At 42.6% G+C, this 24,436-nt stretch overlaps 1 protein-coding gene across 2 annotated transcripts in view; it reads right to left on the bottom strand.

Moving 5' to 3' along the window:
• Positions 1-24,436, bottom strand: part of BANP (BTG3 associated nuclear protein) — a 110,925-nt gene that overhangs the window by 26,879 nt on the left and 59,610 nt on the right. For both annotated transcript variants that reach the window (XM_058034091.1, XM_058034093.1), the window contains exon 11: positions 23,037-23,081. In XM_058034091.1, the coding sequence (XP_057890074.1) occupies positions 23,037-23,081 (45 nt within the window). The remainder of the gene's footprint in view (positions 1-23,036; positions 23,082-24,436) is intronic.

Genomic DNA, 24,436 nt, shown 5'->3' with positions numbered 1-24,436 from the left:
CTGTTTAACAACTTAAAGGGGGGAAACAGTCATTGTTTCAGCTGTATCATATTTACTGGTGAAAAAGAGAATATGGTGAAGTAATTCACAATATTTTCACTTAAAATACACTGTTTGCAGAATGTTTTTCTTCTCAAATATAACTTAATACCAGTATAACTACAAGTTCTGCTGAGAATTGAAGTTAGTTTCTCTGTGAGACGGCAAATCTTTAGTCCAAAACTCTGAATCAAAAATATGAGGAGATTTCATATTTTTTATATGAGGAGTTTTTTTTTTCTCCTCATGAAAAATATTCATTTTTTCATGAGGAGAAAAAAACTTCAAGATTTTTTAATTATCAGGATTTTTTTTTAACCTTAACCCTCAGAAAAGCAGATTCCAGTGCAAGGAGCACATCCTAGGAGATGCTGAACCCAAACCAATGCAGGAGCACTAAAAAGCATTCCAAAGGCAGGTGAAAATCATCCCCAAAGAGCACAAGTTCATGCCACAACGATTTTCAAACTAATTCTGTAAATTCGTGGAAAAGAAACCAAGACCAGGTTTGTAATGTCAGCCTAAACCGATGTGAAAGGCTTGGGAAACAAGGAAATGCCATTTTGAAAAACAGAATTTAGTGTTATGCATATAAATAAATACGTGTCCAACTTTCAGCTTCTCAACCTTAGAAACAAACCAAAGAAAATAGAGAATTGGCCCAGAGAAAAGCAGTGAAATACATGAGAGACCTGCAGGTTCTCTGCTGTGGAGGGGAGGTTGGGAATTTGAAGGATTCCCGGGACAAGCAGGCACAGCGGGGCTGCAGTTGCTGCACGGCGGTGCAGAATAAAAACATCTCCTCACACCTCCCAGGTTTAATTCAGCATCACAAGACACTTCTGAGCTTTGCAGCATTTTTGTGCAGCATGTGAAGTGTTTCCCAAATGCAAGGGGACATTTCCCAGCTCTGGCAGCACAGCTGGTTCGTGTATCCCCCAGCACCGCTCCGCTCCCAGATCCTAATTTCCCAATTTCCACCGAGGCTCTTGCACTCCTCCCGAACTACAGAAATCCCCTGGCTCCAAAATCCGCATCAGGAACCACCTGAGCAAGGTGGGGCAGCTGAGGATGCAGGGGATGGGAGAGCCAAGGGGAAAAAACGTGGATAAAGGGTGGAATATTCTTTAAATGAAGGCACTGAAACGACTGGGAAAGGCTCCCGGAACACTCAACTGTTCTGCGTCGCTGTTGCAAATTAAGAAGAATTCCAAGAGGAATTTGAGCAGCACAAAGATGAGTTAGAAGTGAAAGGTTTCATTGTAGGATGGAAACCCACATCTAAGCACTGCCGCTCAGTTTTATTTAGGAGTGACCAAACTCCTGATGCTGATGCCACGGCGATCTTCAGCACACGATGTCTGCTGACAGCTGAAGGGACTGACAGGAATATTAATGATAACCCATTAAAATCTAAATTAGTCAACAAAAAGAACCCCCAAATTATTCATTTTGGTAAATGCTGAGGCTATTAAAAACTGCTAATATGGATTTCACAGCCTGCCAGATGAATTTATTGCCCCCGCAGCAAAAAACAACTCGGAGAACTGAGACTAAACCACAATTATTAAACATTAAAAAATAAATTCTTACCCCTTTCATGCTCTCCTCTATCTCAGGGTGTGATGCAGGAGCTAAACTAAGTGTAAGGAGGATTCCTCACTCTAAAATGGCTCATCCTGAACATTCCCCCTGAAATGTGAGCACCCTCTTCACGGCAGTTCTCTATCTGCTGCTCAAATTTTCAGGCTGCTCCTTCCAAATCCATATTTCTCCCTGCATTACTGAGCAGAGCTGAACATTGTCACTGAAATAAAGCAGACCCAGCTGGAAACGCAGCTCCCACACCACTGAGACATTAAAGATTTAAACTTTCAGTCTTCAAAGCTCTTACACCAAGAGGACTCTCCTTGCAAAGTGGCTACAGGGGAAAATCTAATTTTCTAATCACTCTCTAAAAGAGAAAAAGATTAGAAAAATTACATCAAGTTGAATAAAAATATTTAATTCCTCCTCTATCTTATGATTTTTTGCAGAAATATCCAACTAACACTTTTTCAAAGCCCATAACCCCCATGTTTGACAAGTATCACTATCAGATAAAATCACAAAGTTCAATCCATGGGGAAAAATCCCCTCTATCAGTAAAATCCACATTAAAAATAATAATAAAAAATATTTTTAACACATCTGTTTGACATCAAGAAAAGAAAATTTCTCTTTCAAAACCCTTCAGCTTAGACACAGCAGTAAAACCCTGGTAGTAAATTAGAGAGTGTTTTTACGTAAGTCCATGGATTTTACAAATACACTAAAATCCTATTTCCACCCACGTGGGTTTAAAAACTTTTATGCATGATATTAATAAACAGGCAAATCCTAACAGAGACCATGTATTCAGTAGGGTATTTCTGCAAATTTCCTTTCATCTATTAACTTCTGGCTTGATTTGGGATCATTCTTCAAAATAAAAAATGTAGTTATCAATGAAGAATGTTACCCAGAGAATGAATTACTTCAGGGATCAGGGAAACATTTGTTATTTTCCCATTTCTTAACAATAAAAAGCATCCAACCTGCTCTCTTCTTTGGCAGGAATTCATTGAAGCTTTGCAAAAATCAGCTTTAATGAGGGTATGGCCAAAGGTTCCTTTTTTTCCACGTAGGCTGTGGGATATTACTTTCCCCAAATAAAGGTTAACATGAAAAATCAGCTGTTTGGTAGATTTGGGGTTTAATGATGGACTGAACTCCAGCAATCTCTTTTTCCAGGAGAACTCTGGAACATGAGAATTCTCAGTTTTTCCATTTATGGGACAGGATCTTCTTTGCCCAGTTGGAGGTGGGAGCTCTGCTGGGATCCATCACCCCCCCATCTCATGGAACCATGGAATGCTTTGGCTTTGGGGCCTCAAAGCTCAGCTCCTTCCAACCAGCACCTGCCTCATGTCTCACCGAGGGCTTGGCCACTCCTGGCCTTAAACTACTGGTCCCAAACCCTCTGCTTATTAATTAATTAACAGGGAATGTAATCAACTTCTTCAGGAGTCCTTCTGCAAGGACTGGGTCCTTCAATTAACCCAAAATGAAGATTGTCTTTATTGCTTTTTTAGCACCAGCCCCCACAATTTTTTCCATCTAAATCAAGCCCAAATTTAAAGGAAAAACACAGAAAATATTGGTTAAAGCACATTGTGTGGAATTATTAATTATTAAAATGCAAGCACAGAAAAATCCTTTATAAAAACAGCTTTTCTAGAAACCTTAAAATTATTTTTGCCTTTTTTCCCCCTTTTCCTCCCCGATATTTTTCAGAAAACCTTTTCTGACACACCTGGCGTGTCCCAGTCCATGGGAGTGAGCTCTGGAGAATCAAAGGGAAGCACTGGAGCTGAACTCCGTGCCCTGGTGTGGGTGCCAGGTTTGCTGCCTGTGTTTGCTCTGTCCCACTGGATGCTTTCCTTGGCATGCCCACAGGTGAAGCTTTGGCAGCCAAGCTCCATCCGGCTGCAAAGCCCTGAGCAGGCATTTGGATGTGGAAGAGAAGAGCTCTGAGTGCAGCTTTGGCTGGGATATTAAATTCAAAATCCTAAGAACCTCATAAAAGCCGAAAATAGCCTTATAAATATTTATAATTTATTCTTATTACATTTTATTTATTACTTCAAGTCTGAACCATGGAAAATTACACCGAAGCCATCGAGCTTAGCATTGACTGAAAGGCTGTTTTGAACAGATAAACAAAAAGGCTCCTAAATAAATTCTGCAAAGTTCCCAGTCCAAGACAAACAGGATCATTCTGATTTTAGGATGCTCCTGCAGAGCATTGTTGGGTGCTTTCATTGTTTTATGGGGTAGGAATAAATCTCTGCTGATGGGTCGTGGTTAAAAGCTGGGGCACTTCTAGGGAATGCACACATCCTACAAACATCCTTGCCCAGACACGTAAAAACCTGGGAAGCAAACTGATTTTCCTGCTTTTGAAACTCCTGCTGGAGCTCCTGGGCTGTGCCATTGGTTTTTCCAGGGGCAGCAATGGTTTTCCTTGGCCCAAGGTGTGGCCACAACCCAGAGGAGCCCAGGATTTGCTGGGTCTCCTTCTCTGCTGGCAGCTCCAGGGAGAACCTGCAGCTGCTCATGGAACACCCTGAGCTGGAAGGAAATCCCAGGGATCACCAATCCCAAAATTCCAAACACTCCTTGAGCTCTGCTACCTGACCATTCCCTGAGGGAAGAACATCCTCCTAAAATCCAACCAATCCTTCCCTGACACAGGTTAACCCCGACAACTGAGAGGCCAGAACTGGAATATCAGGATGTTCTTTCCAGCTCTATTATTTATAATGCAGAACCTCAATGTAAGTCCATGGAAGGAAGTTCTCTGCCACTTGGTCTCAAGTCTCATTAACACAGAAATTTCCCCTGAATTTACACTGGAATTTGAATTGTGGCCAGACTTTACACTCTGACACCTTCTTGCACCAGTAACTGCTTCAGGCTCTTCTTTTTGAGCTGCTGGGAGAAATGAGGATGGTGATGGTGTGCACTGAAACTCCCTTTGGATTTCCTGGAGTGTGGAGAGGCCCTGGCACCCAGAGCAGCTCTGGATCCCTGGCAGTGTCCAGCTTGGACAGGGCTTGGAGCCACCTGGGACAGTGGAAGGTAGAATAGGATGAGCTTTATTATCCCTCCCAACCCAAACTGTTCAGTGATTCCATGATGTGAGTTAAAATGAGATTCTGTTTGTTCTCCTACCTGGAATTCTCTGCCCACAGGCAATGTTATTATCCACTAAAAATGAAGCTGCTGCAATGAAACATGAATTGGCCAACAAATGAATAAATGGGACTGCAGAAAACATCCAGCTCAGACTTTGCTCCCAGTTCCATGTATTTAACCTACATTCTTCAGGAAGGAAGAGGCTGGATACCAAACTGATTGTCTTTATCTGTGGATCACCTCCACTCTGAACTTTTTTCTCTTAGCCTCCTCCTAACCCTGCAATGCAATAATGATAAAATTCCAGAGATATTCTGGAGATGATCAGGGCATTTAGTTGAAGTGCAGTGTTAGAGATATGACATTTAAAATCGGGCCTGGAGCTGGCTGGACAGTCTCTAATATAATAAAAATAGCCTTTTCTTTCCCACATTTTACTATCTGCCTTTGTTTATGCAACCATTCAGCAAACCCAGCTGGATCACAGGCATTGTCATCAAAGAAACATTCTAGGTCAGCCAGAAGTGGATGCCAATTGTCTAAAAATAAATAGAGGCTTTGTCACTGGAGTATAATTTTAAGGGCCCTGTAATGAATAATGGAAGAGAAAATCTTTCCAAACAAGTGGGACACACAGATTTCCAGCAGAAAGATTTCACAGTTATTGTAAGCTCCAGATAACCTCATTTTTAGTTTATTTCAATAAAAGTGATACACAAAAAGGCTTGGGATTGGTTTGAAATCCTGGAGGAGCTGCAGAATTCCCTGGAAAATGAGCCCAGCAGCACCTATCACACAGCAGGGCTGAAATGCTGTGGGGAACCAATTTCCTTTGGGTCACCAAGTGGCAGGAGAGGGATCAGATTTCACAATTCCCACTTCTTATCCTTGATAAAATGCACAAATTATTTCCTCTGAGCTAAAAGAAGAGACAAGATAAGCCCCCCTGGCTTTATCAGTGCAGCCTAATTGCTGAAGATCTTCAAGGAGCTGGAAGGAGCAGCTCCAGAAGCCTGAGATGTTGTAACAACGTGGCTCTGGAAATAAATTCATTTAAAGAAAACACTTAGCTGAATTCCTTCAGGAAAGTTTGTAAAAGCTGCTTCCTCAATGGATAAATAGCAGAGTTTTCCAGCTGACTTTTGGCCAAGTCCCATCAGCAAAGACAGGATTTTGTCTCGAGTGCCTGACACGGAGGAGTAAAAGATTGTGTGGGGAAAATCATTGTAAAGCTGTAAATCAAAGGGAAGTTTTGCTCCATTTTCTTTGGTCTTTATGAATTCCTGCAAAGGATATTTCCTGATTTTTTTCTACACAGCTCGAGGTGCCCTAAAAATGAGATGGTGCAGGGAAGCCACTATCAGTGGGGTTTGCACTGGGCAACCTGAGAGGCCAAACAAACTGTAAATGGGGGGAGTAAATGGGGGAGCCACAGGAAATTATCACTAAAAATGCCTGAGGGACCAAAATCCCATTTGTGCTTCCCTGGAACTCAGCTGGCACAGGACAAGCTCCAGCTCTCTTTTCACTGCTGCATAAAATCCAGGGATAATCCTATGGAGTTAAAAACTGGTTCTGGACACTCAGAGAGAAAAAACTCCACTCAAAAGTGGAATTCAGATAAAGAATCTCCTGATTATTAACAGGGTCACATCACTAAACTGAAAGCACCAGGGAAGCCCAGAATTTGGGGCAGAGCAGCACTAAGGTCCTCTCCAGAGTCAGAAATGTTAGCATTTCAGTTTTTCTACAGAATACCAGTTTTGCCCCCAAATTCCTCCAAATTGCCAGAATGAATCCCACCTGGCAAAATGAATTCAAGGACAATAATCAGAGAATCATGGAAGTGTTAAGAGTGGAAAAGACCAACCATCACCCAGCACACTAACCCTGGGTGATGTCCCAAGTGCCACATGCATGATTTTTCACACTTCCGGGGATGGGGAATCCTCCACTACCCAGGGTTGCCCACAGAAGCTGTTTTACAACCTCCTCCATATGGGAATTTTCCTGAAATGCAAACTAAACCCCCACTCCCTGCCATAGGCTGCACATTGGGTGTGTTCATGTTTTATATGTACATTTTGGACTGACTCAGCTTTTAAACTGATAAAATATCACATATTAAGAAGCTCCACAATGCAGTAACAGCCTCAATTTTTACATTTTTTTTGTGACCACTTTTGGTGGCTGTTCTCCTCAGACCATCAGTGAGGGGACTTTTCTCAAGTTACACTTTGCAGTAGCAGCAGAAGCAATTTCTGGCTTTGTGACCAACACTCCATGGATTATATGGCATTAAGGAATGGATTCCATCCCCAAGAACCATAAATCCAAGTCCTAAAACAACAAAGTGTGTCAATATTTCTCTTACAAATGGGAGTCACTAAATTGATCTTCAGTGAACTGGTGAAAAACTCGTGGTTTTCACTTGTTCAGTGTTTTGAAATCATCAAGAGTAAACATCCAAGGAATGACAGAGTAAGTGAGGAAGATGTGAGGGAATATAATCCAGTGCTGCATGCAAAACCAGGGAGTGCTGAGTGCTCTGCTGAGCTAGAAACCCTCTTATGTTTTTAATATCTGATGTTGCTGTGAAATGTATTAGAAATTATGTTCTATCTCTTCAGAGGGAAATCCAACAACTTCCTAACCCTCCATAAGCTGCAGAAATTGGTTAAAATCTAAAGCAAACTATCCCAGACACAAATAATTTTCTTTTCTAATTGGCTGGAACTTTACGGCTCCTTAAAAATAAACCTCCTCCAAGTGCTCTAATTCCACAAATGTTACAACTCTGAGGTTTCAAAGCTTTCTCAAAGTGCCCACGGCTAAAAATAATCTGGGAAAAAAACCATTTCAAGGAGGCAAAAAAGAGAAGGAAGAAAAGGTTTTTTCGCACGTTTTTCTCATCAGGTTGCATGCTGGTTTTCCATTAAAGTGACTCCAAGGAAGGAATGATTCCCTGTGAAATGCTGGGATTTGTGGTGTCTCCCATGCTCACCCTGCCCGCTCCAACGAGGCCGCAGCAGCAGGAATGAGAACCACAGGACTGACAGGAACGTGGGGCCACTGCCCCACCACAAACCCGCCTTTGTTTACTCTCTTGTGAAATCCTGCATCTTCCAGCACCGCTGGGCCTAATGAAGAAAATCTGCTCCACACATCACTGTGGGGAAGACAATTCCTGACAAATACTGATGCACAAACACGGCCCTGGAGATGCAGGAGATAAAGGCAGTCCTGGGCTGCTCAGAGAGAAACCTCCTGGTGTTAATTGACACAAAACAAGGGGAAATATTCAGCAGCAGCCTGATCTCGTTAGAGGGGAGAAATGAAGTCTGAAGGCCTCCAGAAGTGTCATCTTGTCCTCCTGAGGAGAGGCAGGCAGCTTAAAAAGTGACAGCATAACACAGGTGGTTGTGCACAGCTGGCAGGGCTGGTTCTCCTGAATTAAAGGAGCAGCTCAAAAGAAAATGGAGCTGGACCTTGTGTGGTGGTTTGTGTTCCCTCAGTGCTGACACCATTGCTGGAGTGAGGGCTGGAGTGAGGGCTGTCCTCTCCAGCTGGCTCTGGGATGAAGGAAGCCTTTCCCAGCACCTTGCCCAGGCTCCAGCCCAGCTGTTCCAAGGCCTGAACATCACGTCTCTGCTCCAAGGCCCAGCTGAGCAGCATTCCCAGCACCTTCCAGCTGAGCAGCAATTCCAGAACCTTTCAGCCCCAGCACCAACACAATGTGGAATATTCTCTGCAACTTCTGTGGTTGTGTTATTCCTGTTTGAGAAGGAAAATGCTCTGTGCCACTGCTGGAGCCATGAGGGGAAAAGGGGGCTCTGGGGGGGCTTTCTGCTCCCTAAAAATGCCTGCCAGAAGGAGACAGCTGGGGGATCAGGCTCTGCTCCAGGGAACAGGGACAGGAGCAGAGGGAATGGCCTCAGGCTGGGCCAGGTCAGGCTCAGGTTGGACACCAGCAGGAATTTCTGCATGGATAGGGTGGGTTTAAACTCCCAGAGGGCAGGGTTAGGTGGGATTTTGGGAAGGAATTGTTCCCTGTGAGGGTGGGCAGGCCCTGGCACAGGTGCCCAGAGCAGCTGTGGCTGCCCCTGGATCCCTGGGAGTGCCCAAGGCCAGGTTGGACAGGGCTTGGTGCACCTTGGGATGGTGAAAGGTGTCCCTGCCATAGCAGGGGTGGAATGAGATGAATTTTAAGGTTCCTTCCAACCAAACCATTCCACAAAACCCCTGGGTTTCTACCTTAAATAAAATCTTGAGGCATTCCCAGGCCAGCTGAGCCCACACTGACACAGGAGAGCAGCAGAGCAGCTGCCTCGAGCCTCCTGCTGCAAGAGCTGGAAGGATTTTCCACAAGATCCCAACTCTGTGGTAGCTCTGGCAGCTCCAGAGGCCACGCTGGGCCTGGAGCTGGACAGGCTCTGCCTTTGTGGGGTTGGTTTTGATCAGGTTGTCATGGACTAAATTTAACTCTGCTCTTTGTTCCACTGAGCTCTTGGCAAAAGCTGCAGGAACAGCGGCTGCAAACACCCAGTGTGTCCCAGTTCTGTGCTTCACTGGGAATCCTGGAGCAGCAGTCCAAACAGCAATCCCCATATTCCACTGGGGTATCACCCATCTGCTCTCCTTGGCACTGCCAGCTCATGGCCAGGCCTCAGCTGGACTCTCCCAGGGAAGATGGAAACTTTTCCCAGAGCTGCAGCACCGCCAAACCCCCCTCCTCCTCCTTTCCACTGCACTGGTGAACAATTATTTATACCAACTCCACATCCCAGTTCCTGATTCTACACCAACTCCACACCCCGGTTCCTGAGCTCTGGCTCCTGATTACACTGAGGTAAAATACAAAAAAGGCAGAAATTTTAAACCATTCTGGTCCTGTCTCAGTCCTGGTGCTTCCTGTGTCCCATTGCTTTGAGGGGAGCAGGGTGAAGAATTTGTGGATTTATAATTATCCCACAAGTTATCTTTATCCCTCACATTCCTTGGCTGCTGATCCAGACATAGGAATCTCTTCTGCATCTCTCCCCTGTCTAGGCCAGCCCAGGAGTGGCAGCTGCACCTCCAGGGTGACCTTTCTGCACCCTCTGCTGAGCTTCTCCAAAGCGTTCCCACATCCACCCCATGGATTTGCTGCCTCCCATGAAGATTTCTCCCTGGTCCCTTTTTGAAATTTTCAACTCAGGTTCTTTCCAGAGATTTCACACTTCTTTTGAACACACAGAAAATCAGTGCTCCTTCCTTCCCCCAACCTGCTTTCACTCTTTGCTCTGCCCCAGGCTCACCCCACTCCAGGATCCTCCTTTCCTTCTGCCTCCAGACCTCTCCCTGTGTCCCAGCCTGGCTTGAAACCCCACAGCACCTCCTGCCTGCTCCATGGGGCCCTTCCCAGAGCACTGCCCACCATTCCAGAGCATTATTTATCACCCCTCCCATCTGAGAGCACTTCCAAAATAGTGACAGCGCTGCTCAGGCTCAACAGAGATTTTTCTAACCCGACACTACAGATCCCAACAAACATGAACCCAGGCCAGAAATCCTTCTGGCAGCCCCAGCTGTCCCCCTGGGCTGTCCCTTGGCCATGGCTGCTCTGTGTGAGCAAAACCAGGCTGCAAAACTCAACAGGGCTTGAGCTGAGCTCCAATGAGAATCTGACATAACTGTCTGGTTTAAAGTGATTAAAACACAAATAAAAATATAATTGTGCCTCTCAGGGGATGCTGTTGTGACCCTCCCGTCCTCATGAGGAGGAAGAGCTGCTGGATTATTCAAAAGGAAAAATTTCACAAGTCTATTTCTGCTCGGCTCCAGCTCTCTGATCCACGTGGTTTGTGGCTCCAGGTCTTTTTTCCTGGAATATTTGGAATTCCTCCTCAAGCCCAGCAGCTTTCCAGCATCTAAAAGGGCTCTGAGAGAGCTGGAGAGGGACTTGGACAAGGGCATGGAATGACAGGATGAGGGAAAACAGGTTTAAACTGAAAGAATGTAGGGATAGATGGGATATTGGGAAGGAATTCCTCCCTGTGAGGGTGGGGAGGGGTTGGGATGGAATTCCCAGAGAAGATGAGTGCCCCCAGATCCCTGGCAGTGCCCAAGGCCAGGCTGCAGCACCCTGGGACACTGGAAGTGTCCCTGCCATAGCAGGGGTAGAATGGGATGAATTTTAAGGTCCCTTCCAGCCCAAACCATGCCATGATTCTGGAGCTGCAGCCACAGTTTTATCCCTAACCCAGTGCCTTGTTTTGATGGAAAATCTCAGTGGTTTAAAGAGAACTTTCCTCCTGAGGCTCTCCCATGAGCTCGTTATCACAACCTCATCTCTCACCACAGAAACAATAAAACCCTTCAGAACTGAAATAACGCTTGTGGAATTGTGCTCAGTCCCAGGGCTTCCTGTGATTTCAGGCACTTTTAGCACCTCCTGCCTCAGGGGGTAAAACTGCATCTCCTCGTTTCAGATGCTCCAGGAACGCAGCACTGCTCCCCTTTCTCTGACCCAATGTTCCAGTCACCTTCTTTCCTTTAAAAGAAAATGAAGTGGCTCAAGTGTGTCCAAAGCAGCAATTCCTGCCCAGCCCTATTCCCTGGAGCTGGGCTCAGTCCATTCTTGCTTCAACTTTCTCCTGTACCAGATTTTCACTCCAGTGCATGTTTCACATCCTCTGCTCTCCCACTGAGGATATCCCTCAATTTTCCTTGTATGCCTTGGACCACATGGAATTCAGGCATCAATCAAATCCTTGAAAAATCACATGTGCACATTTGGGCTGGGCTTTTTTCAAATTGTATTTCCTGTTCCAAGTTGGCTTCACAAGAAAAACTCAAAATAACTCAAAATTCACCCTGTGTATTTTGCCCCAAAAATTCAGCTTTTAAAAGTGCCGTCCCCCAAATATTGCACCTTGCTGGTGAAGGGCGGGGCTGGCACAATGCAGATTTTTCCTGAAATAAAGATTTTGAAACTCTCACATCACTCCCATGTGAAGCTGTGGGAGAAGGACTGATAATAGAACATGACAGCTGATTTATGATGAAAAATCTGATCTTGATGAGGAAAATGACCTCAAATAATTCAGAGGAAACACCACCAGCACGGGAATATCAAAGCAGCACGGGAATATCAAAGCAGCACGTGGAACATGAGCAGAAGAACCCCAGTGGCATCCTGGTGTTTTCTGATCTCTTTCCAACGTGGTGATTTCTACATGAGGTCATCATGTGAGATCACATCTCTGCTGCTGAGCCAGAACCTTTCTGGATTCCAGGTTTTCCCTGGAATCACCACACGCAGGAGTTGCCCAAATCCCAAATTTTGTGAATTTACAAAAAGCTGGGAGGTCTTTGGGAGCTGTCCCCTAAAAGTGGAATTCCAGCAGGAATTCCAGCAGGAGCCAGGCAGCCTTGGATGGGTAAAGAACACAGACAAGGGGAACCAAACCAACACAGGAAGATCCTTCAGGAGCCAAATTTTTCCTGGAGCAACTCAAGAAAAAAGATGCCAAAGACCCTCCTGAGGGAGAAACCAAGCCCTGATTAAACATATGGATGAATATTGTAAATAAAATGTAGGAGTGGAGAAAGTCTGAGGTTTGACCTGAAAAGAGCAGCTCAGAAAGGTAAAAGAATGGGATAAAAATGAAGGATTTATTCAAGCTCATTCTCAAGGCAGTTCTAGATCCTACTAAGAGCAGAAAATCAATTTTTTACCTGGTTTTTCACAGGTAAAACAACTCCAGCATCAAAATAATTCTAAATCAGCATGGAAATTTGAATGCAGAACAAGGTGCTCACACAGAATAAAATACTGGAGTCCCAAAAAATCTGGGTAAAAGCAAGGAACTGGCTTCTGTCAACCCAAAAAACACTGTCAGCTCCCAAACCCAGAGGCTCCTGCTGCCTGCCAGCCCCAAAAACAAACCCTGGGCTTTTTCTTTGGAATTCACCCCCCAGATTCTCTTATATCCACAAATATCTATTTAAGTGTTACATATTTCCAGGATTTCCTAATGGAGGGAGCATCATTTTTATTGATCACTGACAGGGGCTGGGCTGAACTCTGCTATGATGGTTTGAGTGCTTAGAAAATGTTTGTATTCCAAAATATCCCAGCCAGAACCACCTCCCTTGCTGAGGAATGTGAATTCTCTGGGATGCTCCAGGATCTCACTCTGTGCTAACCTCCAGCTCGTTTAATTAATTGTCAGACTTTGGTCAGCGAGAGAAAATATTTCTGTTTAATTGGAGCAGCACACAGAGTCCTGACACCAAATATTCCCTCAAATTCTCCTTTGAATTCCATGCAGCACTTGTTTATTGGTCAGAAAAAACAATTTTCGCTCCCAATTTTTTCATTTCAAAGGAGCAATTCTCCCAACAATTCTCCTCTGTTACACTCAGACCTTTGCACTGCCCAGATCTGCAGAGATGAGGGGAAAAGTTGAATTTTAAAGCAATTTTCTCTAGGAATAGGTCACAAAATGCCAGGAGTGTTGCTGTTTTCTGGGATTTTCATTCCAGCTGCACACAGCTGAGCAGGGCACACACCTGAGCCCACCTGCATCCCACTCCAAGGAGAAAATTTAACACAGAGTCCTGAGCAGAGCCTGGAATGGCTGATTGCTGCCAGGATACTCTGCAGCAGATAATGTCAGATCAGCCATAAAATTTAATGGAGCATGGAGCCAAACACATCCCAGGCAGCTGCTCCCAAATCCCTCCTCCTTTTTTTAGGATGATTCTGAAGCCAACTGGATTTTTAGTTATTTTTTATTGTTGAAAATAATTTTTACTTTCATTTTTCCCCTCACAGAATACTTAATTCTGATCTATTTGAGGCTGGATATTGAAAAATCAATTATTTTTGTGGTTTTGCTACCATATTTCCCTACTTTTACAGCTTCCCAGAGAAGTTTTGGATGTCCCATCCTTGAAATGTCCAAGACCAGGCTGGAAAAATCTGGGATAATGGAAAGTGTCCATACCCATGGCAGGGGTGGAATTTGATCTTTAAATCCCCTCATCCCAAACCACTCCATTATTCCATGATATTGCAGTTTTCCCTCCCTGAAACAAATAACTTTCCAAATTAGGAAAAGAAAAAGGAAGTCTGGGAATTTTTGTAGCTTTTGGTTTTTGCACTCTGCTGGGCCAAAAAGAACCCAGTGATTTTTAGTTCATTCAAACATTTTGTGCAAATTTCTGCTTTAATCATAATTACAGGCAAAATGCAAACAGATGACAAAGCCATTTATCATTTTAATAAAATGTTTGCCTTGACACAGAAAACACCATCCCTCAAAAATCAACATTTGGAATTCATCTGGCATTTGAATGAATTCAGAAAAAATTCCCAAGGAATGGCACTTCTTGTACTGACAGCAAGGTCTGGCTCATAAAGCCCAGCCCAAAGGCTCAAGAATGTGACTTTTAAAGTCCTTTTCTTCATCATCAGTGCTTGGAAATGTTTGGATTAAGGCTGATGGATGCCATGGATGCAGAATCATTGGGAACATCAACTTCTGATTTGTGTTTTCCCATCAAAGCAAAATGGATTATAAAAGATCTTATGCACTACCAAGGAATTATTTAAATATCATTGATTTTCTTTAGGAATTTACTTCCCTTTTTTACACTTATGCACTAATCCATAGTTTAAAGGATTTGAGTGTTTCATTATAGGAAATTGTGAAGAGATAAACCCACAGAATTCCCTGGAAATGTCAATAATTTAAGGAGTGGAAATGAGGAATGTCAAAATCTCAGTATTGACAAAATCTGGGAAGTTGGATCCCACTGTTGTAATTTGATAATTTATATTTATTTATATATTTATATGAGGCTGAAAAGAAAACTCTTCCTATTTGATACTTCAGGCAGGGAAAAAACAACCGAACAATAAATACTTACAAAACAATCTGGCTCAGCCTGATTAATGGAACAGGAAATAAGATTAAAACTGTTAAAAACATGGAATGTTCACTCTGGAAAGCTCTGGCTCTGCAGGGCTGTCATTCCTTTTTCATTATCCAACTGTCATCAGTGAGACCAAATTCTGCTCTTTTAAAGATCAGGGACAGAGGTTGAAAGAAATCAACTTTGACAGCAGACTCCAAATGGATTCCACTGGCTTCCCATTAAAATGAACAAGGCATTACTCAACACATGGAAAATGAAAGGATTTGATTTGTTCCATAAAATAACCCCACCTTGAAGCAAATCATCTTAACCTTTGAAAGGACTTCAAAGAAAAGCAAAGCCTCTAAATGAAATCTTCACAATGGAGCATCTCTAATGAAGGCTTTTACAAGTGCAGCACCTCAAAAAATGTTCTGTATAATGATATTTTCCAATAGAGCAGGAGAAAGTCAGGCCTTGACCTGAACTCAAGGACCAATACAGTCCTAATAATTTTGGGAATTCCTAATAATTTTTAGGACTTTTTCCTACAATCTCAGCATTTTTCCCTCCCAGCTCTCACACCCCTGGCACTGGGGCATCACAAACCCCACACAAACTCAATTCAGGATGGGCTGGGCTGGATTTCAGATAACCTCAGGATGGGTTGGCTTGGAAAAGACCTTAAAATCCACATTGTTCCCACCCCGGCCATGGCAGGGACACCTTCCACCATCCCAGGCTGCTCCAAACCCCAATGTCCAGCCTGGCCTTGGGCACTGCCTGGGATGCAGGGACAGCCACAGCTGCTCTGGGCACCTGTGCCAGGGCTGCCCACCCTGCCAGGGAAGGATTTATCCCAAATATCCTATCTAAGCTGTCCCTCCTTTAGTTTGAAGCCATTCCCTGTGTCCTGTCACCCTGTCCCCTGTCACCTCTCCTGTGGGACGAGTCCCTCATGGGCAGTGCCACTTCTCTCTCCCACAAGAGTTAACTGGAAATTCAAGAATCCCAACACTTCCTCCTGCTGAACTCACTCGTGCTGCTTAACGCAAACATTTAGCAACATTCCAGAGTGACAGATTTCAAGAATAGAAATAGTTATTTAAAAATAAATAAATAAAATCAAAAGGCAATTTTTCAAAGAGATTCATTCAGTCAGGCCTGGTGGGAGCCCAGAGTTTGTATCAAAGTGGCTGGAGCAGCTCTGATTTTGCTTCCAGCCCAGGCAGGAACTGATGGCTCTGAGTGGATAATTGATGGAGCAGGAGCCAATTCATCCCAGCAGACTGGGAACCAAACACAGCAAGTTCAGCACTCAAACCCTCACTGCACAAGAGGAATTCTGATCACAGAACACCAAAGAAATGCCTACAGAGGATGGTTTTCCAAGCAGACTTTCCAAATGCTCCTCCCTGAATGAAGGAAATCCATCCCAGCTAATGAAAACAGCAGCTGAGAGCAGGAATTAAAACTGGGCTGCTGAGGGGGGATTTTAATGGCTAAATCACGGAGCAGCTCATTTCTCCAAATTCCCCTCTCATTCCTTCACAAAACAACTGAGGATCATCTTTAAGCATCTTAAAGTGCTCATCTGGTAGGGTTTTATTTTAATAGATGTGCAAAGCTAATCCCAAATTCAGGATCTTGGATCATCCTTCTTCTGTTTATCAGAATTCTGTAGATAACATTTATTTATTGCTCAGCTAGTTTGAAATATTTGAAGGATTCTGGAAAGTTGGCTGGAAATGGAGTCGAACTACGTGAAGGATTAAATCTCTGAACACAAACAAAAGTCAATCAACTGTCAAATTTCCCTGCATTTAACACTGCCTTGCTCAAAATCTCTGTAAATCACACAGGTCTGCTTTGAAAAAGAGAAACTGATCCTACAGGTGAGGTTTAGATTTAAAAGGGATGGTTTGGTGCCTGAAGTTGGCAAAAATCCACTTTTTTTAATGGAGAGGAGATGAAAAAGAGGAGCCATTTCCCATTTTTAGCCATCACAGATTCCCAAAGCTGTGTCCAGCCCAAAATGCCATTTAACCCTGCCACACTAAATGTGGGAACCCGGAACAGATTCCCTGGGGCTTCCTGCAGTGGGAAGGGAGAGGGAATTTCCCCTGAGCTCCTTTTCTCCAGCTTCAAAATCCCTAAATCCCCCCTGGCTTGGTATTGGGGTGTGCGCAGTGATTCCCAGGCAGGGAATGCTCCACACACCCCAAAAATTCCAAATAAATGAGAGTGGAGCACAGGAATGGGATAAGGGAAACGTGGAGCATCAGGACAGGGCTGGCATCACGTGATGAGAAAAATCATAAATGAAGAGCAGGAAAAAAAATAAACAAAACAAAAAAGAAATGATTTCTCCAGATGAGCCCTGATAGCTTTGTGAGCACTGCCAGCCTACAAGCAGAGATTTTTATTAGCAACAGCTCTAATAAGAGGCAGCTTAGGCCTCTGCCTCCTATCAAGGTGAAGAAAATGATTTTCCCTTATATTTAAAAGATTATCACTTCCTATCTCATCTCTTCTTATTAAGTTTACAGCAATATTAAAACAAGATTTGGGTGAATAAAGAACATAATATATTCCAAAATAGAGAAGGTATTCTTTGGAGCATTATAAATGCTCCTGTCTGCTTGAATGGAATTTTAATGGAACAAACCCACTTTCTCTGAGGAGAAAAATCAAAAAACAGGCAGAAAATATTCCCCTTTTCCAAAGGCTTCATTAAAAAATCTTGTTTTACAAGCACAGATCACTGGGAACTGAGGGACTATCAAAGAACTGCCTGTAAGAGATTAACAAATCACCTCTGCTCATTCCTCCCAGCAGCCAGAACCTTCCACAAATGGAAAAAAGTCATTGGGGGGATAAAATAAATTCCTGTTTGATATCAAATGAAAATGAAAGCGGATTCTGCCACCTCTCTGTGCATTTTGATCAGAAAGGGAGAGAAAAAAGAGAAGTTTGGGAGGTGAGAGAGGGACTTGGGATTGGGACAGGGACCTGGAGAGGGGAAAAGCTGCGGCCACAAAGGAGAAATCCTGGAAATCCAGGGCACAGCTCTGCCCCAGCCCAGATGGATCCACCCTGGCATGGAGCAAAAATGGCATTTCCAATTCAATACCTCAGTTCTGAAACTGCAGAAAATGTCTTTTCCCATCCAAATTCCTTATTTTTCCAAGCAGACTCTCCTTATTTTAAAAAAGGCTTTTCCTTATTTTCTGTTTGGTTGGGTGTCACTGCAGGTCTGTCCTTTGTGCTGGGGTAGAGGAATTCTATCATTTATAACTAAATTATTAATATTAATTATAATAAAATTAGTTGATATAATTAAATAATAAAACTACTAATAATAAAATACTAAAAATAAAATCACTGAAATAAAATAATGATTATCATGATGATTATTATTATGATGGTGGTAATATTGATATTGTAATAATAATAATAATGATAATAATGATAATGATAATGATAATAATAATAGCAATAATTTTAAAATGGGCCCAATTTGTTTCAGTTTTTCTCCACCTGGGCACTGTTTTATCCTGTTTTAAGCTTCCAAATTAAGTGCAAACTTTCTCCAAACCCATCCTAAATTCTGCAGTGAAACTACAAATTAACCATGCAGAAATCTGTGTTACATACATAAGTGTAGATATAAATATTTTATTGCACTTCATTTTTAAGCCAGATTTAAGAGAAATATTCCTGTTTTCCTTACAACATTAATTTTGCTGGAAATATTTTGAATGGTACTGATCACCAATCAGAAAATTTTCCCTCAAACACCAAGTTAAAGTTTGTGTACAAAAATCCTCAAGAAAACACAAAAAATCTTGCCTGTAAAAAGCTTCTATTCAAGTATAATTAAATATTTAAACACTTTTATTTATCCATAAATAGATAAATTTGGGATTTCACAGAGTTTGCACAAAGCACAATTGTTTCCAAACTATTCTTTTCCTTTTTGCTCCAAAAGCCAGGAACAAATTTAGGACAATTTACAACAATTCCTGAAGAACTATCAGTTAAAAATAATAATTAATTTCTTTCCAAACCAATCGAGGAGTTTTTAAGCTCCAGCTGAGCTGCACTGAGTTTTTAATTGAAATTTTTTTCCAGTAACAAGCATTTCTCCATGTGTGTTATTCCAGGAGCTGGGCTGGAACTGGGAAAACCTTTTGGAATTCCACAGCAGCAGCAGCAGCAGGAGCACAGAATTTCCACATTTCCCCCCCTCCAAATTCCCTCTCATTCCTTCAGAAAACAGCTCAGCATCATCTTAATGCTACTGCCCTCTGCTGCTCCTGGACTGGGGAAGGGAAAAATTCCTCCCTTGGATTAATTTGTGACTGAGCAACTCAAATAAAGCATTGCAGTGTTTTTAAATCTGGAATATTCCAATTAAATGAATTATATATAAATCAAATTTGTATATAATTTGTGCAAATTAAATTTGTGCAAGTTAAAAATTGCATTAGAAGGTTCTTGTCTTATTTTTGGATAATTTAAATAGCCATATTTTAATAATATTTTAATATCTGGAAGAGAAGTCTCTGAGAATATTTATCCATCCTGGTAAATGAAATAAAGGTCAATTTTGAGAGGTTTAAATTACTTCAAGGGAGTGCCAATGGATCCCTGCTCCACACTGGAATAAAAACATGGGAACAAACAGGTCTGGGAGTGGAAAACTCTGAATTAAAAAAATAACATTAACAACATTTAACATTGTTTAAAATTATCATTAATTTTTGGGATAATATATTCAGTTTGGGGTTATATATTGAGTTTGAGATAATATAATCCATTTTGGATAACATTGCATTATTGAAGTCATGGGAGGCAGAAGTTCAGGGACAGAAAATGCAATTCCTGCTCCATCCAAAGGGATGGGATGGGATGGGATAACGGGATGGGATAACGGGATGGGATGGGATAATGGGATGGGATAATGGGATAATGGGATGGGATAATGGGATGGGATCCCTCTCTCTCTCAGAGCACCCCTCTGATTCCAGGCTCACCTGGGACACTCTGGTGTCCACAATTCACAAAATCCAAACTTTATTTTTTGGAAAAACCACCTGGCAGAAGCAATCTTGCAGATTTTATCTCCTCCAAAAGCTCTTTGCACTCTTTGCTGTTTTTTCCCTGCCAGCCCCATCCTGGATTTTCCTGCTTTTCCCACTCCCCCACACTGAATTGAATGCTGCAATTGTCCCCAGTTTTTCATTCCTGCAGCAGAACAAATCGTTGGCTCTCCTTGAACACACAGAATCCTATTTTAGATTTTAAACGACATCAACTTTTCCATTTAACAACCAGGCAATAATTAAAGACTATTTCCCTGGTGCCATTTAATTAATCCCTAAATTGGAGAAGCACTGGCAGTGAGGGTGTATAACATGGAATGGCTAAAAAATAGAATTAAGGAGTGGGAAACTCCTGGAATTGTGCTGGTTTTTATATCCCAGGTTTTTGTATCCCTGAGGCACAGGACACTCTGAACATTTCCTGGGATCACCAAAATTCCAAGGGAAAAAAGGATGGAGGTGGGGAAGAGCAGGGCAGGTAATCAAAGGAGACAAAAGTGAAATTTTCTGGTAATTCCTAAGGACAAAATACAAAGAGAAAAAAAGAAATTCCCACTTTCCTGAGGTTTCAAGGCCCTGCTAATGTAAAGCTTTAATTATTTTTGCAGTTTGGGGTTTTTATTAAACGTGCACTGAAATCTGAAACTTCCAGCTAATAGAACACATGTGGAGGTAGACAGAGCTCCTCTGGAATGATTTCATTCATTCCATGCTCAGGGATGCCAGAAAAACAAAATCTGAGCTCAGAGCAACCACCAGGACACTGAAGGCAAGAGAGGGGGAAAGCACAATCAGCAAAATTCTGCAGAAAAGCCAAGATTTGGTACCTGAGCACCTGGGGCACCTGGGAGATTTCCCTGCTCACATCTCATCAGGGTTTGTGCTGTTTTCTGCCTCCTTCCCAAGTTCCTGCTCTTTGAATCTTTCACTTGGAACTGGGATGGAGAAGCTGCAGCACCAAACCTCACCTGCACAGGGGAACCCCCAGCCCCTGCTGTGTGCCCAGAAAATCATGGAAAACAGGAATTTCCACAGGAAATATTCCCAGAGAGCATTCAGCAGCAGCCAGGCTCAGATTCAGTCTTCAGTGAGGATATATTTATTATTCAGCTGAAAACACTCAGTCACAGAAGCCCCATGTTATTCCTGATTCTCCATATTCCTGACTATCCAGATTAGGCCTCAAAAGATCCAGGAAAAAGCCTGGAAAATAATGGACAGGTGGGAAAACTGCAGGAGTTTCTTGGAGCAGCTGAGTGGAAGCTGCTGCTCCGTGCTGTGTTTGCCTCCCCTCATGCCAGGCCCGTTCCTTGCTCTCATCCCACTCCTGGTGCCAAGGGAAAGGGATCAGCTCCACTCCCAGCCTTAAACCAGCAGCAGGGTTTAGCTGAGCTGGTTTAACTCCTGCTCCTGGGCAGTTTTGGGGCTCACAGGTCCCACACAGCAGCCCCAGAGCTCCCCTCTGCTCACCCCCTTCCAGTGCTTCAGTAATTAATGCCAAAAATCCCCTCAGTCTCTGCTTGCTCCTGGTTTTTAATCCACTAAAATCACCAATTTCCCGGCAAATACTTCAGGAGGAGCTGAGGGCTCCTGGGAATGCTCCTGGTGATGCTCAAGGCACTGAAGCTCTTTCACACCAAAATGCAGCTGAGTGAGTGGAGAAAAAGCAAAAACTCAGCACTTCACCCTTTGTTCTAACCAAAATTTAAAGAGCTCAGAGCACAGATAGTTAAAAAAATTCCCTAAAAACTGAATGTCAAAGTGATTTCCCATCCATGTGGGTACAGCCAACAACCACTGAGGCAGGAGAGAGGTTATCCCAATCTGAGTGATAGTACAGACAGATAACATCATTAAAATCCCAGAAAAGATCATTAATCATCCTTTTCTTCCCTGTCTCACATCCCTGCGAATGCACAGACACATGGACACACAAATTTCCACAGGAATAGGAAATGCAAGGGGAAAATAATGCTGTGAGGTTTTAATTACAAATAAATTTAATCTTGGTGCCACACTCAGAGACATATAAACCCACCCAGTGTTAAGGTGTCATTTGGACAGCAATATTTCACAGAGAAGGAAAAAACCCAATAAATACCAAAATAACATCTCAAAAAAAATCACCTTCCCAAGATTCACTCCTGCAGAAGCACCTCTGATGCAGCCCTGAGCAAAGAACATTTCCAGGGGTTTATTTTCTTGTTGAAACCCAAATATTGCCAAGTTCAGAGTGCTGGGGGCTCCTGTGAGCCCCAAACCTGCTGATGGCAGAGCCTCCATCCCAGCAGGACCCCAGATTTATCCCAAGTTATTCAGATTTACCAGGAACCAAACAATTCCTCACACTCTGATTCAGTAATTACTGCAGAACAGAGCTAAAAATCCCTTAAATATTTGTTTTGTCCTGGTTTTTATCCGCTAAAAAATAACCATAACTAAAAGATTCACTAAAAAATAACCATAACTAAAAAATAACCATAACAACAAAATTTCCCAGCAATGGAAGCCCTGCTGATGGCAGAGCCCCCATCCCAGGCAGGATCCCAAATGTTTCCCAATTTATTCAGATTCACCAGGAACCAAACAATTCCTGGTGAATCTGACTTGCTTTGTTGATTGAAAGTTTAATTCCATTTAAATATCTGGAAAACTCAGTTTTAAAACAGATATACCAACACTATATGTAACAATAATCACACTCTGATTCATGTGGCCTGGAAGCTTCTTGCAGGATGATTTTTGTGCTCTGTTTTAGCAGAGTTTAACATTTTAAGTGTGTCTGAGATCAAATTGAGCAGTTCTGGGAATCCTGAGCTCAGTTCCATGGTCAGTGACTGCTCAGCCAAGGAAAAGCTGCTTTTCCTCACCTGCTGTTTGCAGAAGCACCTCAAAAAACCTCTCATCAACAAGGACAAGAGCAGATCTGCTTTCCTCAGGACAGCCATGCCATGGAAAAGGATAAAATGTAAATAAAAAGAGTAATTTTTTAATAAATGTTGGTTCCTGGGGACTGAGGAGAGCAGACAGGAACACCACGGGCACTCAACCCAACTCCAAAGGAGGGAGAAAACAGAGGGACAAAACATCCTGCAGGAATGCTGAACCAAATATCAAGTATCTCCATTAGGTTTTATCCTTTTGCAAGTTATTCCAATCACCAGAGCGGGTTTGGCTCTTTAAAACAGGCACTAAAAATGGGGATTATCCCAATCTCCATCAAAAACCAGGGGAAATGCTGCTGACACCCAGAGCTGCTCCTACCTGCCCGTCCTGACCCACGTGCACCTGGTGGATCTGCAGGTTCCCCTGGAAAAGGAGACAAGGGACAATCAGCACAAGTTTGGGAGTGCAAAAACTGCAGAAAAATCTGTTTCAGTGTGAAGGAAATCTGTGAATTTAAAAAGTTCTGCTGAAGGTTCTTTAGGCAATCCAGCTCCACTCAGCCTCACAGCAAGGACCTTTCCCAACCAACATGTTTTGCCTTTTTTTTTGTTTTATGTAAAATTTTTCTGAGGTAAAACTTTTTGTTTTCTTCTTTATATAAACCTGCAAATTGAAATCCAGCCCTTACTATCCCAGAATTAGCAATCTAACACTTTTACAGGGTTGCAGAGCTATTTACTCTTTGCTTTTTATTTATCCTCATTCCATATTGAAAACCAACACAGTTCTGTAACAGGGATTACATCTATAATACTAATAATTTTAAAAAACTCAATAAATCAAAGTATTTTAAGGTTCAAAGTCCAATCAGGAAATCTTTATGACATGAAGTTTTTATTCACATGCTCACTGATGTCTTTCCAAAAGTACACTTGGATTAAGGAAAGGCAGCTTCCCAAAAGAGCCTTGCAGTGAAGCAGCACATTTTGGAGGACAAAATCCCCTTTTTGTGCAGTTTCTCCTGCTGGCAGCTCCTCTCTCACTTGTGTACATTGTCATCAATTTAAAAACAGATGTTTTCATCTGTCAGGGACAAATGCAGCCTTTGAAAGTCTGACAGACATGAAGTGCCAAAGGATCCAGGCTGTGCTGGAACCTCAGGATCCAGTCCAGCAATCTCTGCTGAATCATCAGTTTTTCAGTGGTGTTTTACCCAAAAACTCCCTCAGTTTTATGGCAGCACCACACTTTAGAGCCAGGATATTTTAATCCTTTCTTCTCCCTCTCAAGGCCTGACAGGCCCTTCAAAGGACAAGCCTTTAACTATAATATTTATAGAATTTTTATGATAATATTTATTCTCCAGTAGCTGCCTGTGTTAACAATACTCCTTCACAAAGTGGTTTTATGAGCTGTGATTTGGGTTCTTTGGACAGGGATTAAACCAAGCCAGGCAGATCCACTTCCTAGAGAGGGAAAACCCTGACAGGGAAATGGGACAGATTCAAATTGTTGCCTGTGTTAATGTTTAACCTGATTTTTCTATTCCTTCTGCATTGAAATAAAGTGCATGAGAAATTCAAGAGCAGTTTAAGCAGTCAGGAGATTTTTAAATAACCAATAACTGCAGCACACACACAGGGAAATCCACCTGGATTTGGGAGCTGAGCCTAAATTGGAGGGTTTGGGATTGAATTTATCCATTTCCAGCTATCCATATCCATTTATCCATCCCATTCCACAGGATTATTTTTCTGGGAAAAAAATTAAGAAGGGCA

Source organism: Melospiza georgiana, chromosome 14, assembly GCF_028018845.1.
Source record: "Melospiza georgiana isolate bMelGeo1 chromosome 14, bMelGeo1.pri, whole genome shotgun sequence".
Lineage (NCBI taxonomy): Eukaryota > Metazoa > Chordata > Aves > Passeriformes > Passerellidae > Melospiza > Melospiza georgiana.
Note: the sequence above shows the minus strand (reverse complement) of the source record. Positions and strands in the feature narration are given on the sequence as shown.